The following is a 12,426-nucleotide window of genomic DNA, read 5'->3' on the forward strand; positions in this document are numbered from 1 at the left end:
ACTCATACTTTCATATGGGCTACAGATTAATTCTTAGAGTTCCACGTTACAGTACCTGGAGCAGAAGTTTTTTTTTTATTGTGAAAATACTGTACAGAGGGGTTACAATTACATGGGCAAGATAATGAGTACATTTCTTATCAAGCATTGTAGCCTCCTCCTTTGTTTTCCCTTCCCATCCAGAGAGTTTTTATAGCTTCCCAATGCCCCAGACCTGTCATCTCTCCATGGGAGCTTGAAAAATGAAGTCCTTTCCTAGTAGTTTCATTGGTGACCATCTCCTGGGATTGAGTCTCCCTTCTATCTCAAGGTTACAAGCTGTTAAGACCATAGGATATGTAGAGCTTCATATTGCCTGATTTCTCAGATTCTGGTGTATATAGGCTTGACATTGATATTATGGGTAAGAATTTAAAGAACAGGGCAACTTTAGTAAGTGGAAAATAACACAACAACAGTTAAAACTCTGTAAGATGGAAAATTCAGGTGACTAAGCCAGGCAAGCAGCTGCTACTTTGGCTCTCACCAGAACCACATACTAGGAACCATGGTACATATTAAAGATCATCTAACTCAAATGCTCAGAATCTGTGATTTCCTCTTCCAAGGGATATTAGCCACTAGATGGAGACTTAATCGCTTGCTAGCAAATACCAAATAACAAAACACTGGGGCATATGGCTGGCCCTGGGGTGTCTCAGTTGCATTCACATGACATTTCTAATGGGAAGGTTTATAGAACGTTACACTCTAAACAAGATGTGGTAAGATGTTTAAACGGCTGAAATGAAGAACCAGGCCTTTCTAGACAAGGTGATACTGACTGCCCCTGCCAGCACCTTGCAATGGACAGCTGGTACTGAAGCCTGAGACTTAGGGGGCTGAGAGCTTGGGCCATGAGGCTTTCAGAACATGAACTGAAATGTTCTGCTAGACCATGAAGTGCCTCTTCCTGACTGTGCTAAAAATGGCCTCGCCACCCCAGGGTTTTCCTTGTAATAGGTGTCTTTCTCATATTCTATCTTTGAAGAGCCAAAAGCTGCATTCACCAAGTCTGCCCTGATTCTATAACAGCTCTTAGCTGTTAGGAAAAAGAAAGAGGACATCTTTGTTGCTGGGCAGGTTTTCTGGAGACTTTTGTTATGGACCCTTAGGCTAGAACAAAGGAATCTGGGCCTGAGGGCCTATTGCACAATAAAGTCACTGACAGATTGGGGAGGTGGGGGGAGGTGGGTATGGCCCTGGGACTTAAACTCAAAACCTGTCTGCTCTCTGAGCTTTTTTGCCCTAGACTAATGCTCTACCACTTGAGCCACAATTTCACATCCAACTTTGTGGTAGTTAATTAAAAAGGCCACAGATTTTTCTGCTCAGGCTGGCAGTGAACTGTGATCCTTAGATCTCAGCCGCCTCAGTGGCTAGTTTCATAGGTGTGAGCCATCAGCACCTGACCAAACAGGTTTTTATCTAGTCCGAGATCTTACGTTAGCAAGGATTTTAGGCATCTCTAATGCCATGTAAAATATTTAGATTAAAATTAATCACTAGGGGAACTTTTACATTTATTCTCATCTTATGAGGTAAGCACTAAGGCACAAAAAGGCTAAGTAACTTCCCAGGATCACACAACTAGTAATAAGGGGTAGGTCAAGGATTCAAATCAGGCAGTTTTACTCATATCCCTCCCACACTTAACCACCTAACCACCATAACTATTTCTGATGTTTGGTAGACAGCTCATGCTCCCAAGGTACTTGTAGAGATGGGGAAGTGGGGAGGCAACTGATGGTGTCACAGTCATTCTGTACCAGTCTTTGTGCTTCACTGATGGGATGTTTGTTAGCATATGGGGAGTGAGAACACAGGGAGAAGGGTCAGGACCACGTAGAGCAAGAGGACACTGGAGGGAGACTTGTGCTTTTTCCAAGTCTGGCTATAGCTTCCTCCAGCAACTCCAGCCCAAGCCCTTGAACCATTTTTGTTTTATTGTTGTTCATTTTGTTTGTTTGTTTGGTGTTGATGGTTGGCAGTACTGGGATTTATACTGCCCCTCATGCTTGCTAGACATGTGCTGTACCACTTGAGCCACACACCCCAGCTCTTTTTACCAACCCTTCAACCACGATCCTACAGATCTCTACCTCCCAAGTAGCTGAGATTATAGGTGTGAGTACCTGACCTGGCCATGCCCTTATATCTTGAGTTTCTAGCTCAAAATAGGAAGCAATGATTAAGAAAGCCTGATAAAATTCTTTGTATCATTCAAAGTTCAAGAAAGGATGGTATTGTCCAATGATGAAGTGCCAATTATTAGACCTTAGTTCTCATTTTGCAAAATTAGGCATACAGGTCACAATCAACCACCCGTTCATCCTGTGTCATTATTATGCATATTGTGGCATATATCCTGTGGCATATTATTATGCATATCGCTTGATACTACCAATTTGAATATGCTGAAATACTTAGAATATACCTTGTTGACCTAATAGGTATCAAGAGCAGATCCTATGCAGATGATCTATGGCCATCTCAAGACTGGGTCTAGGGCTGGGAAGGTGGCTCAGTGGTAGAGCACTTGCCTTGCATGCATGAGGCCCTGGGTTCCATTCCTCAGCACCACATATGCAAAAAGAAAAAAGCCAGAAGTGGCACTGTGGCTCAAGTGGTAGAGCGCTAGCCTTGAGCTGAAGAGCTGAGGGGCAGTGCCCAGGCCCAGAGTTCAGGCCCCACGGCCGGACCTAAAAAAAAAAAAAGACTGGGTCTACTTGAAAGTTGGATCCCAAGAGTAAATGAAGAAAAATAATTTCCATTGTTTAAACTCTGATACATTGAATTCATTGAGCATCCACAAATTGCTTGGCATTACATTCTACAAAATAGTTAATAGAAAAAGTCTAGGCCCAAGGATAAAAAGTCCAATCCAAGGATACTCAAAAGTGTACATCTGTTGGCCTATGTTTCCCAAACAGGTGTGGAGAGGAGACGTATCTATGATATTGTAAATGTGCTGGAGTCGCTACATCTGGTCAGCAGAGTCGCCAAGAATCGGTATGGCTGGCATGGTCGGCACAGCCTGCCCAAAACCCTGAAGACTCTCCAGAGACTAGGAGAGGAACAAAAATATGAAGAGCAGATGGCCTACCTCCAACAGAAGGAGCTGGATCTGATGGATTTTAAATTTGGAGAACGTAGAAAAGATGGCTATTCTGATTCTCAGGATCAACAGTTACTGGATTTCTCTGAGCCCGACTGTGTTTCCTGTGAGTCTGTTATGACCTTGTGTATAATAGCAAAGAGAGTGATGGTCTCTTCTGAAGATCTTCACTATTAAGATATAAAGTGCCGGACTCACAAGCCTAGAGGGAGATGTCCTGTCATTCTGTCTATTCAAGAAAGGAAGCCAGATGGCTGCACAAATAGGCCATCCACTTGACCTTGTGTAAACCTTGCCTAGTAGCAACTCTCTTGGTGTTTGGTGTGTTTGAATTGTAGATCACTAAAAGAGCTCCCATTATAGATTGACTACTCAGTACTTTCTCTCTCTCTCTCTCTCTCTCTCTCTCTCTCTCTCTCGCTCTCTCTCTGTCTCTGTCTCTTTCTCTCTTTTCTTTTTGGAGTGTGTGTATGTTTGTGTGCTAGTACAAGGCTTGAACTCAGGGCCTATGTGCTGTCACTTTGACTCAAGACAGGAGCTCTACCACTTGGGCCATAGCTCTGTTTCTGGCTTTTCAGTGGTTATTTGGAGGTAAGCGGCTCAGACTTTACCTGCCCGGGCTGGCTTTGAACCCGGATCTCCAATCTCTTGTCTCCTGAGTAGCTAGAATTATAGGTATGAGTCACTGGCACCTGATAATGCTGTTTTCTTTTCTTCACTGATGAAGTTATCTTTGCAAAGAATTATATTTAATTATTATGCAGTAGATTAGGTAAAAATCCCCTGGAACAGAAAGTATTTATGAGAAAAACTAACAGGATTTGTTTTTTAATTTATATTGTGTTGTTCCTCCCCCACAACTCGTATCTTCCTCTTCCCATTTTAGCCAGTGATAATCAGCATCCTTGCCCTCCTCGTTGCTCAGATAACAAAGTACAAGTATCACTCACATTGTAGTTGCAGATCTTAGAAGTACAAAGAAGGGTGACATTAGAATCCCATGGGCTCATGCCTTTTATTTCCAATCCACAAGGCAGGGAAGGTAGCCATCTGTTGTAAATGGTTTACCTGCCATCCGTGGAAGCTTACTTCTAATCCTCTCCTGTTTATATAGAGCTTATTTGTGCACCTATTTTTGACAAAAATTGGGAGACGTGGGCATCTATTATGTTAGTATATTCTAGATATTGTGAGCACAGAGAACAAATATGGCATTTTTACCTTTGAGAAGAGAGTTAATGTCCTGGGGGGGCGAGAGAAGGAGGGACACCTTATCCCTGACCTCTCTTTTCATCTGTCTGTATTAATCTTCTCCAAAAGTAGCTTTAGGAAAACTTACGTGTGGATTCTATTATATATGTAAGTGTGGCATGTGAAGAGCAATTTAAAATGTGCGTGTAAGAGTTTAGGCTTGCTGCAGAGTAATTTTATGAGCCATAAGATTTGCTTAAATGAGCTGATTTGTGTAATGGGTGTCCAGTAAGTTTCTGCCTAGAGCATATGCTGGTGGAGTTAGAAGGTTCTGGAAACTAAGGACAGTTTTTCTTAGGGTAAACCCTTTGGTTTGATTTTTTTTGTTGTTGTTTCTTTCCCTTCTCAGCATCTGCTAACAGTAGAAAAGATAAGTCCCTGAGAATCATGAGCCAGAAGTTCGTCATGTTGTTCCTGGTCTCCAAAACCAGAATTGTTACTCTGGATGTAGCTGCCAAGATACTAATAGAAGAGAGCCAAGATACTCCAGATCACAATAAATTTAAAAGTAAGAATCTTTATATGTTTATATCCCACAAAAAGGGTGGGATTTCATGTGCTGATACTTTTGGCCTCTTAAGATTATGAGGAGACATGTATATATATTTATTTTTGAGAAAAATACTCTCCTTCCTGGGCTGATAAAGGTCCATTAGTGCTGTTGGGAGGTCAGTCACCTGTTAGAAATCCCTTTACACTGCTGCCTGAGGGCCTTTTCTGGATGGTTCTAGTGAACAGGAAAGTGGACAGTGAGAATAGAATACCATGCTGAGAACTGTAGTCAGGGAGGGTATGTGGTTCTTTGCATTTCTCTTTCGTAATGCTGCATCCAAGACAGAATATCTGAGTTTTCTTTCCCCTTTTCTCCCCCACCCCCTGCTTACTCTTCTGAAGGGTGGAGATGAAAGTTGTTTGCAGGTAAGAGCCAGAGAACCGATGAGGATTGGGTGGTGGGACATGGCTGCTGGACAGAAAGATAGCCTCCAAGTGTCGCCTGTGCATTCCCTTTTTCTGTGAAGCTAGGATCCTGCGCCAATTCCCTGGGCCCCTGGTGGGAAGCCATGTGCTCATTCTTAGCTGCTTTGATTTCTGGCTGGAATAATAGCTAGGTTGAAATGGCTCAATAAAAACTCAGCCCTGGCAGGGTTAGGAGAAAAGCTTAATGTTTCTGGACAATTACCCAAACTCCTTTGCTTCATCTGAGCCCTGAGGTCAAATGTGTTTCCTCTCAATCAATTTTTTTGAATAGAGATTTCTTGGATAGAAAAAAAATATGTCATTGTCCAGCCAACTTAATGTATTACCACCCCCTTTGGGTTTTCTCTCATGTGTGTATACAGTTTTCCAAGATGGCTGAGATGCCCTCCCATCCTGCCCTGCTGGATGGCCAGAAGGTCAGCATTTCAGGTGTGGAGCTGATATTATTAAGCACATGACCTTGAGTCTTTGGCATCTTATGTGTCCAGTGAGTGTGCCCTTGCAGAGAGCCCTTGGGCAATCCTGGTTATTTTTACAGGCCAGCTGTCTATGAGGCAGGTGCCGCAACCTCCCGCAGAGAGCAGCTCAGGACAAGGCTTGGATATGCCACACATCCGAATTACATTTATTAAGCTTTTCATCTCAGTCCATTTTTTTCCCCTTGGTGTTTTTTGCAATCACAGTGCTCTTTGCTTTCTTGTCAGAGGTGCGAAGTTGTAGAGAGGGAAGGACAAACTGACCTTCCATTTACTATGTGTCTTCAGAAACATCAGATGCATAAATCTTCCGTGGTTGTGTGACAGAGCCATTGGTCTCTTCCCCACCCCTCTGGAGGTTTATGTGGTGACCAAGAAATGTGTTCTGTCACATCAACTAAAAGGTACTAATGTCACAGGTGGCACGACTGTAATTGCCTTTTATATCTTCAAGCAAAGGTACGACGTCTCTATGACATAGCCAATGTTCTGACCAGCTTGGCTCTGATAAAGAAAGTCCACGTAACAGAGGAACGAGGACGTAAACCAGCCTTCAAATGGATCGGGCCTGTGGATTTCAGTTCCAGTGGTAAGGAGGTGTGGTTTTACCAGGGATCTAGTTTACTTACCAACGACTAATTCCTTTTTCAGATTATAAATTGATTACACAGTGAGATCTGCTTTCTTTTCCTGTAATCCATGTCACACACAACATTAGACAAGCATCATCACTTGTGCAGCAATGATCATTATTCTAAATGCCATGGGGTTGGGTCATCCATAGTAAGAAAGGAAACATGAGGCCTTGTAACAGATTTTCTGACACTTTCGAATTGTGATTGTTTCTTTGTTAGCGGAATAAAACATTGTTTTCAGAGACGTACCAAATAATGTAAAAATTACATCTATTACTGTCACGAAACTAGTAAGTGGTTAGATTGCTTCTAAATATAGCATGGATGTAATGAACATTCATTCTGTAATTTATTTAAAAGGTTAGAAATACCACAATTTTACTGAACTGGAGTGAAAGAGGGTACTCATTTCACAGGTAATATCTGAGCCATCAGGCACTAGAGCTCTACAGCAGGGACTTCACAGATAGCTGTGCTGCCTGGGAAAAAGCCATTACAGTTATTTTTAAATTACCCTTTCAATTTTGGCATTAGTGGTACAAATTCATGCCACTTAATTCAGCCTTATAAAAGATACCATTCTCTACCTCTTTAGTAACACTGACTGGATGAGATCACTTAAAATCAAGTGTAACTAATTCAATGCAGCAAGTATTTACTGAGTCTGGACTGGGTGCCGATAGCTATGCTATATGCATTGGGAAATTTAAGGTGTATATGACGCAGTTCCTGCCTGCATGAAATGTTCAGTTTTGCCATGTTCTGCTTCTCTACCTTGGTTTCTGTGGTTCTTTTCACCCATGAAGCTTTCTTTTTTTTTTTTCTACCTTTAAAAAAAAGGTTATGTTTCACTTAGAGACAGGCATACATTATGAGAAATGTGTCATTACAATATTGGTGCAAATATCATATCACTGTACAAACATTAATAAATGAACTTACACAAACAATTACTGCCACAAAGTCACGGCACAGTATGTACGTATGTATATACATATATGTACACATATATATATATATATATATATATATATATATATATATGGCATAGGACTATTCTCTGCTTTCAAGATCTGGCCCAAATATCTACTCCTTCACATGTTGTATTATGTTGATGATGATGGCCTTGATATGTAGGATGCCCTTGCCTTTCTATCTACTAGATGGCCTTGATATGTAGGATGCCCTTGCCTTTCTATCTACTATTACCCCCATGGTACCTGGAACCTTGCTTAACTTCTTTTGCTTTAGTTGGCTGATGAGCTTTTGAAGGTACATAATTCCCACAAGTTTAAGTTAAGAGTTAAGTAGTAAAGTAGTAAATCAGGGTGGCACTGCATAGGTAGAAATTGAGAGAAGATACAGATTTAAGTTCTGATGGAACTTAGGTACTGGAAAAATGAAAGAATAGTGTGTTTTTCAACAAATGTGTCAAGCCAGGTCCTAGTGACTCACAGCTATAGTCCTAGCTACTCTGGAGGCTGAGATTTGAATCATGGTTCGAAGCCAGCCCAGGCTGGCTTTTGAAGAGTCCATGAGACTCTTATTTCCAATTAACCACAAAGCAAAAGCCAGTAGTAGAACTGTGGCTCAAGGGGTAGAGCTCTATTCTTGAGCAAAAACGCTAAAGTACATGCCCAGGCCCTGAGTTCAAACTACTACCAGCACAAAACAAAGAACTAATACATCTATGGTAGCAATATCAGGCATTCTGATTCAAGTGCAAAGCTTAACTTAGGATAATGAGATAAAGTGTAATCAGCTTAAGGTATAATCATTTTTGGAAAGCTTCAGAATATGTGAGCCATAAAATTTGTACTATATAAAAGAGAAGTGATGAGGAATCTTTGAAGTTAGGAGATTAAAGAGGAAAAAGACTAATGTGGAGGTTCCATTGGAAAAAAATTAAGATCTCTGGAAAGTGAGCTGGTGTTGAAAATACAAGAAGTTCATATATTTGCATGAGGACAGCAAAGAGGGTTTGGAGCCATTCTGAGCACCATTTTTCTCAACCATTTAGAAACCAAGTTTCTTTTACCTATTCTCTTGTTTTGCTGCTGATATTGTCATCAATGAAGCAACCAGGTTTGGAACTTTAGGATGTTTAATTTAGTAGTTTCCATGGTAAAAATTCATAAATGTCTCATCCCTCTTCTTCCTTCCAGCATGGTACAGTATATCATACATGTTTGTTTTTTAACAACTCTCAAGGTGTCACTGGAATACAACAGATAGCATGAAATTGTTCTTTGTGTTGTCAAACGTTTTACTGTTACGTATTTTACAGGGTCTATAGTTGATTTTTGATTCTGATTAAGGCAATTCTTTAAAGCAGTTCTTTAATAGAGGGAAATATTATCTACCTATTTAGTTCCTATTTCCAATATTCACTGGAAATTATTATTAAGCCTTCCCTTTCTGTAGGTGTAAGCTTCCAGCTAATAACGTTTTTCTTCTGCTTGAAAGACTTTCACATTTCTTTTAGTGAAAGTCTGACAGTGATGAATTCTTCTGACTATTGTATGTCTGAAAACGTTTTATTTTTGAAAGGTATTTTCACTGGGTGTAGGGGTCTAGGTTAAAGAGTTTTTAACTCCTTTCTTTCTTCATTACTTTCATTTTCACTTTTTTTATTTTCCCTTGCCAGGATGGAATCCAAGGCCTCACAAAGTTATCAGCTGTTTCTTCAGTTTCCTGTTTTCTTATCTCTGTCCTTTACAGTTATATTTGGTTGCTTGCAATTGTCTCACAAATCACTGATCTTTTCCTTTTCTTTCTTTCTTTTTTTTTGTTTTGTTTTGTCTTGTTTTGTTGGCTAGTCCTGGGGCTTGAACTTAGTACCTGGGCACTGTCCCTGAGCTGCATTTGCTCAAGCCTAGCACTGTACCAGTTAAGCCACAGCGCCACTTCTGGCTTTTTCTGTTTATGTGGTACTGGGGAATTGAACCCAGGGCTTTATGCATGCTAGGCAAGCACTCTACCACTAAGCCACATTCCCACCCCTGATCTTTTCTTTTTTCAGTTTTTTTTTTTCTGTTTCACTTTTATTCATTTATCTTGCAGTTTCTTCAGATTCACTGTTCTTTTAGTGTGTGTGTGTGTGTGTGTGTGTGTGTGTGTGTGTGTGTGTGTGTGGTGTGTGTGTGTGTGTATGCACTCGTAGTGAGGCTTTAACTCTGGGCCTTTTACTCTTGCTCAGCTTTGTTCACTGAAAATTGGAGCTCTACCATTTAAGCCATACCTACATGCCTAGCTTTTTGCTGGTTAATTGGAGGTAAGAATCTCTCCAATTTGTTTGCCTGGGCTGGCTTCAATCTGAGACTTCTCAGATCACCTCCTAATAAGATTATAGGTGTGAGCCACCAGGGCCCAGCTCATTCATTCTTTTAACTTCAATTGGTCATTAATCCCATATCTTACATATTTTACATCTTCAATCTTTTTGTTTTTTTATCTCCAAGAGTTTGATTCGGGCTTTTATATTTTTCATATCTCTTAACACTAACACATTCTAGCTTCTTGAAAGTGTACATTTCTATAACTTTTAAAGTGCTGATCTACTGTACTGTCATCTTTACCACATCTGAGTTGACTTCTATTTTTTTCTTCCTCATTGTAGGATATTGACCTAGTTCTTTATGTACCTGGTAATTGTTCATTGTATGCTGGACACTGAGAATTATACAATGTTAGATGCTGGACATTTCTATATTCCTAAGATTGTTCTTAAGCTTTGTTATATATGGGGTGCAGTAAAATTACTTGGAAACAGTGATCCTTTGGGATCTTAATTATATGCTTTTATGAGCAGAACCCTGTCAGCAATGAATCATCAGTACATTTTCCCACAACCAAGACAATATCATTTTCATCCACTAAACAAACATTTCCCCTGAACTTTGAGGCTTATCAACTCTAGCTGGCATTAGCCCTGTATGAGTTGCTGACTTTTTCTCTTTACTCTTTTTGAGTGTTTCTTTTGCTGACCACTGGGTAGCTCACTTGCATCAATACAACTACTCAAGGGGACTCTCTGTGGACCCCTACTTTTGTCTGTCTTACTCCCATTAATCTGCTTGTCCTGGTTTTCCAGGTTCCTCAGCCTCATCCTCAACTTAGGGATACTGTACCTCTAGACTTGTGTACCCCAACTCCAGGCAATCGATTAGGACAACCATGGAGCTCACTTCATTTTATCTTTAAGGAATCACAGTCCTTCCTGTTCTGATGCCCAATGTCTTAAGAACCATTGTTTTATACTCTTCATCATTGTTTTAGTTGACTTGGGAGGGAGAGCTCATGAAACTGGCTGGACTTATTTTCTACTTTGGGGTTTTATCATATCTGATTTTCTGAAGGGATCGTTTATTGAGCCTTTGCTATCCAAAAAGAAAGAAAGGGGGAAAAAGCATAAAGATTTTTTTGTTTCAGTTTTAAGATTACATTATCCCAAAAATGTAACTTTTCAGTGTATTGTCAGCTTTATACTTAAAATATGCATGCTTTCAGCTTAAGAAAAAAAATAGTAGGAATGACATCTGGACGGCAGGGCTGGCTGCCTTCCTCTGCCTGGAATTCTGACTTGGCTTCACATAGGCTCCTTTTAAGCACAGTGGCCTTCAAGCCCATCATTCTGATAGCTTTACCATTGTATACATTTCGTCTGTACTGTCTGCTGACCTCATTCCTTTGGTCACTTTAGTAACTGGGCTTCCCACTGCATCAAAAAAAAAATTACTAAAGCATCACAGAATATAGAGATTCTTCTGCTTGTTGCCCTAGTGCTTCGCCTAAGAGGCTGGCCTCAATCTTGAAAGTGAATCTCAAAATATGCATGTTGGACTAAGCATGGTCAGGTTTTCTTTTGATACCTTCTGCCCCAACAGAGTATTAAAATGTCAGGCTGCTCTAATTTGGGTTGAAGAACATCTTGCTCTACTTTTGTGGTAGTTAGATCATTTTGGAATATATACACGAATTCATTCTTACCTTTCAACCATCTACTAACTTAACAAAACTATGGGTACCTCAAAAGGAATTGGAGTTTGAGATAGTTTTTCACATATGGGGTAACTCTATTCCAATGACAGATTCAAAGTCAATGCTTACGAAGACTAAATAGTAGCCTGGATTCTAGCTATCTAACAACACCATCAATTCTCTCCTTTACTCAGATGAAGAACTTGCAGATGTCTCTGCATCTGTCTTACCAGAACTGAAAAGACAAACATTTAGTAAGCTTCAAGTTGGTGCGAAGCAGAGGCTGGCTCGCTATGGCTCCTTGAACACAGTTCAGACTTCCGAGAAGGTACAGAGAAAAGGGAACTCGGAACCCAGCAGCCCCTACAGAGAAAACCAAGGTACCTGCCTTTGTTTAATCTGCGGAATCTATCAATCACCAGGAATAGTAGTCCTGTCCATGTACTGGCATAAAAGCAATAATTCAGTTGGATGCTGGTGGCTGATGCCTATAATCCTAACTACTCAAGAGGATTCCAGTTGGAAGCCAAGCCCAGCAGAAAAGTCCATGAGACGTTTATCTCCAATTCACCAGCAAAAAGCTTGAGTTCAAGCACCAGTACTGGCACAAAAATAAAACAACAATATAAATAAATGCAATGATATTTCCCTAGGTCCCACCTGTTTTCCTGAAAGTCTCTTTTTCACTTGCCTGAAATAAAGCAATTATTGGAAGCCAAGACGACGCTGACTTCACAGTGTGTGTACATGGCCCCATGCCTGAAACTGATCCAGTCAGCCTTGATCAACTGGTGCACCATAGTTGGTCTGTTGAATATAGCACAGAAACTCAACAGACTTACAAACAACACTTGTTTCATTTTCTTTCTAATTTCTTAAAATGAGACCTGAATTCAACATTAATAGCAAGCATCTGGAAATTTCTCTTCAGATCAAAATCAGAAGAGAT

General features: G+C 40.4%; 1 protein-coding gene across 1 annotated transcript in view; it reads left to right on the plus strand.

Moving 5' to 3' along the window:
* The window catches only part of E2f7 (E2F transcription factor 7), a 39,971-nt gene that overhangs the window by 16,299 nt on the left and 11,246 nt on the right, over nt 1-12,426 (plus strand). The window contains exons 5-8 of the mRNA XM_042698889.1: nt 2,973-3,263; nt 4,758-4,916; nt 6,317-6,451; nt 11,672-11,857. Of these exons, the coding sequence (XP_042554823.1) occupies nt 2,973-3,263; nt 4,758-4,916; nt 6,317-6,451; nt 11,672-11,857 (771 nt within the window). The remainder of the gene's footprint in view (nt 1-2,972; nt 3,264-4,757; nt 4,917-6,316; nt 6,452-11,671; nt 11,858-12,426) is intronic.

This window comes from Dipodomys spectabilis, unplaced genomic scaffold (genome assembly GCF_019054845.1).
Source record: "Dipodomys spectabilis isolate Male_0828 unplaced genomic scaffold, ASM1905484v1 ptg000234l, whole genome shotgun sequence".
Taxonomy (NCBI): Eukaryota; Metazoa; Chordata; class Mammalia; order Rodentia; family Heteromyidae; genus Dipodomys; species Dipodomys spectabilis.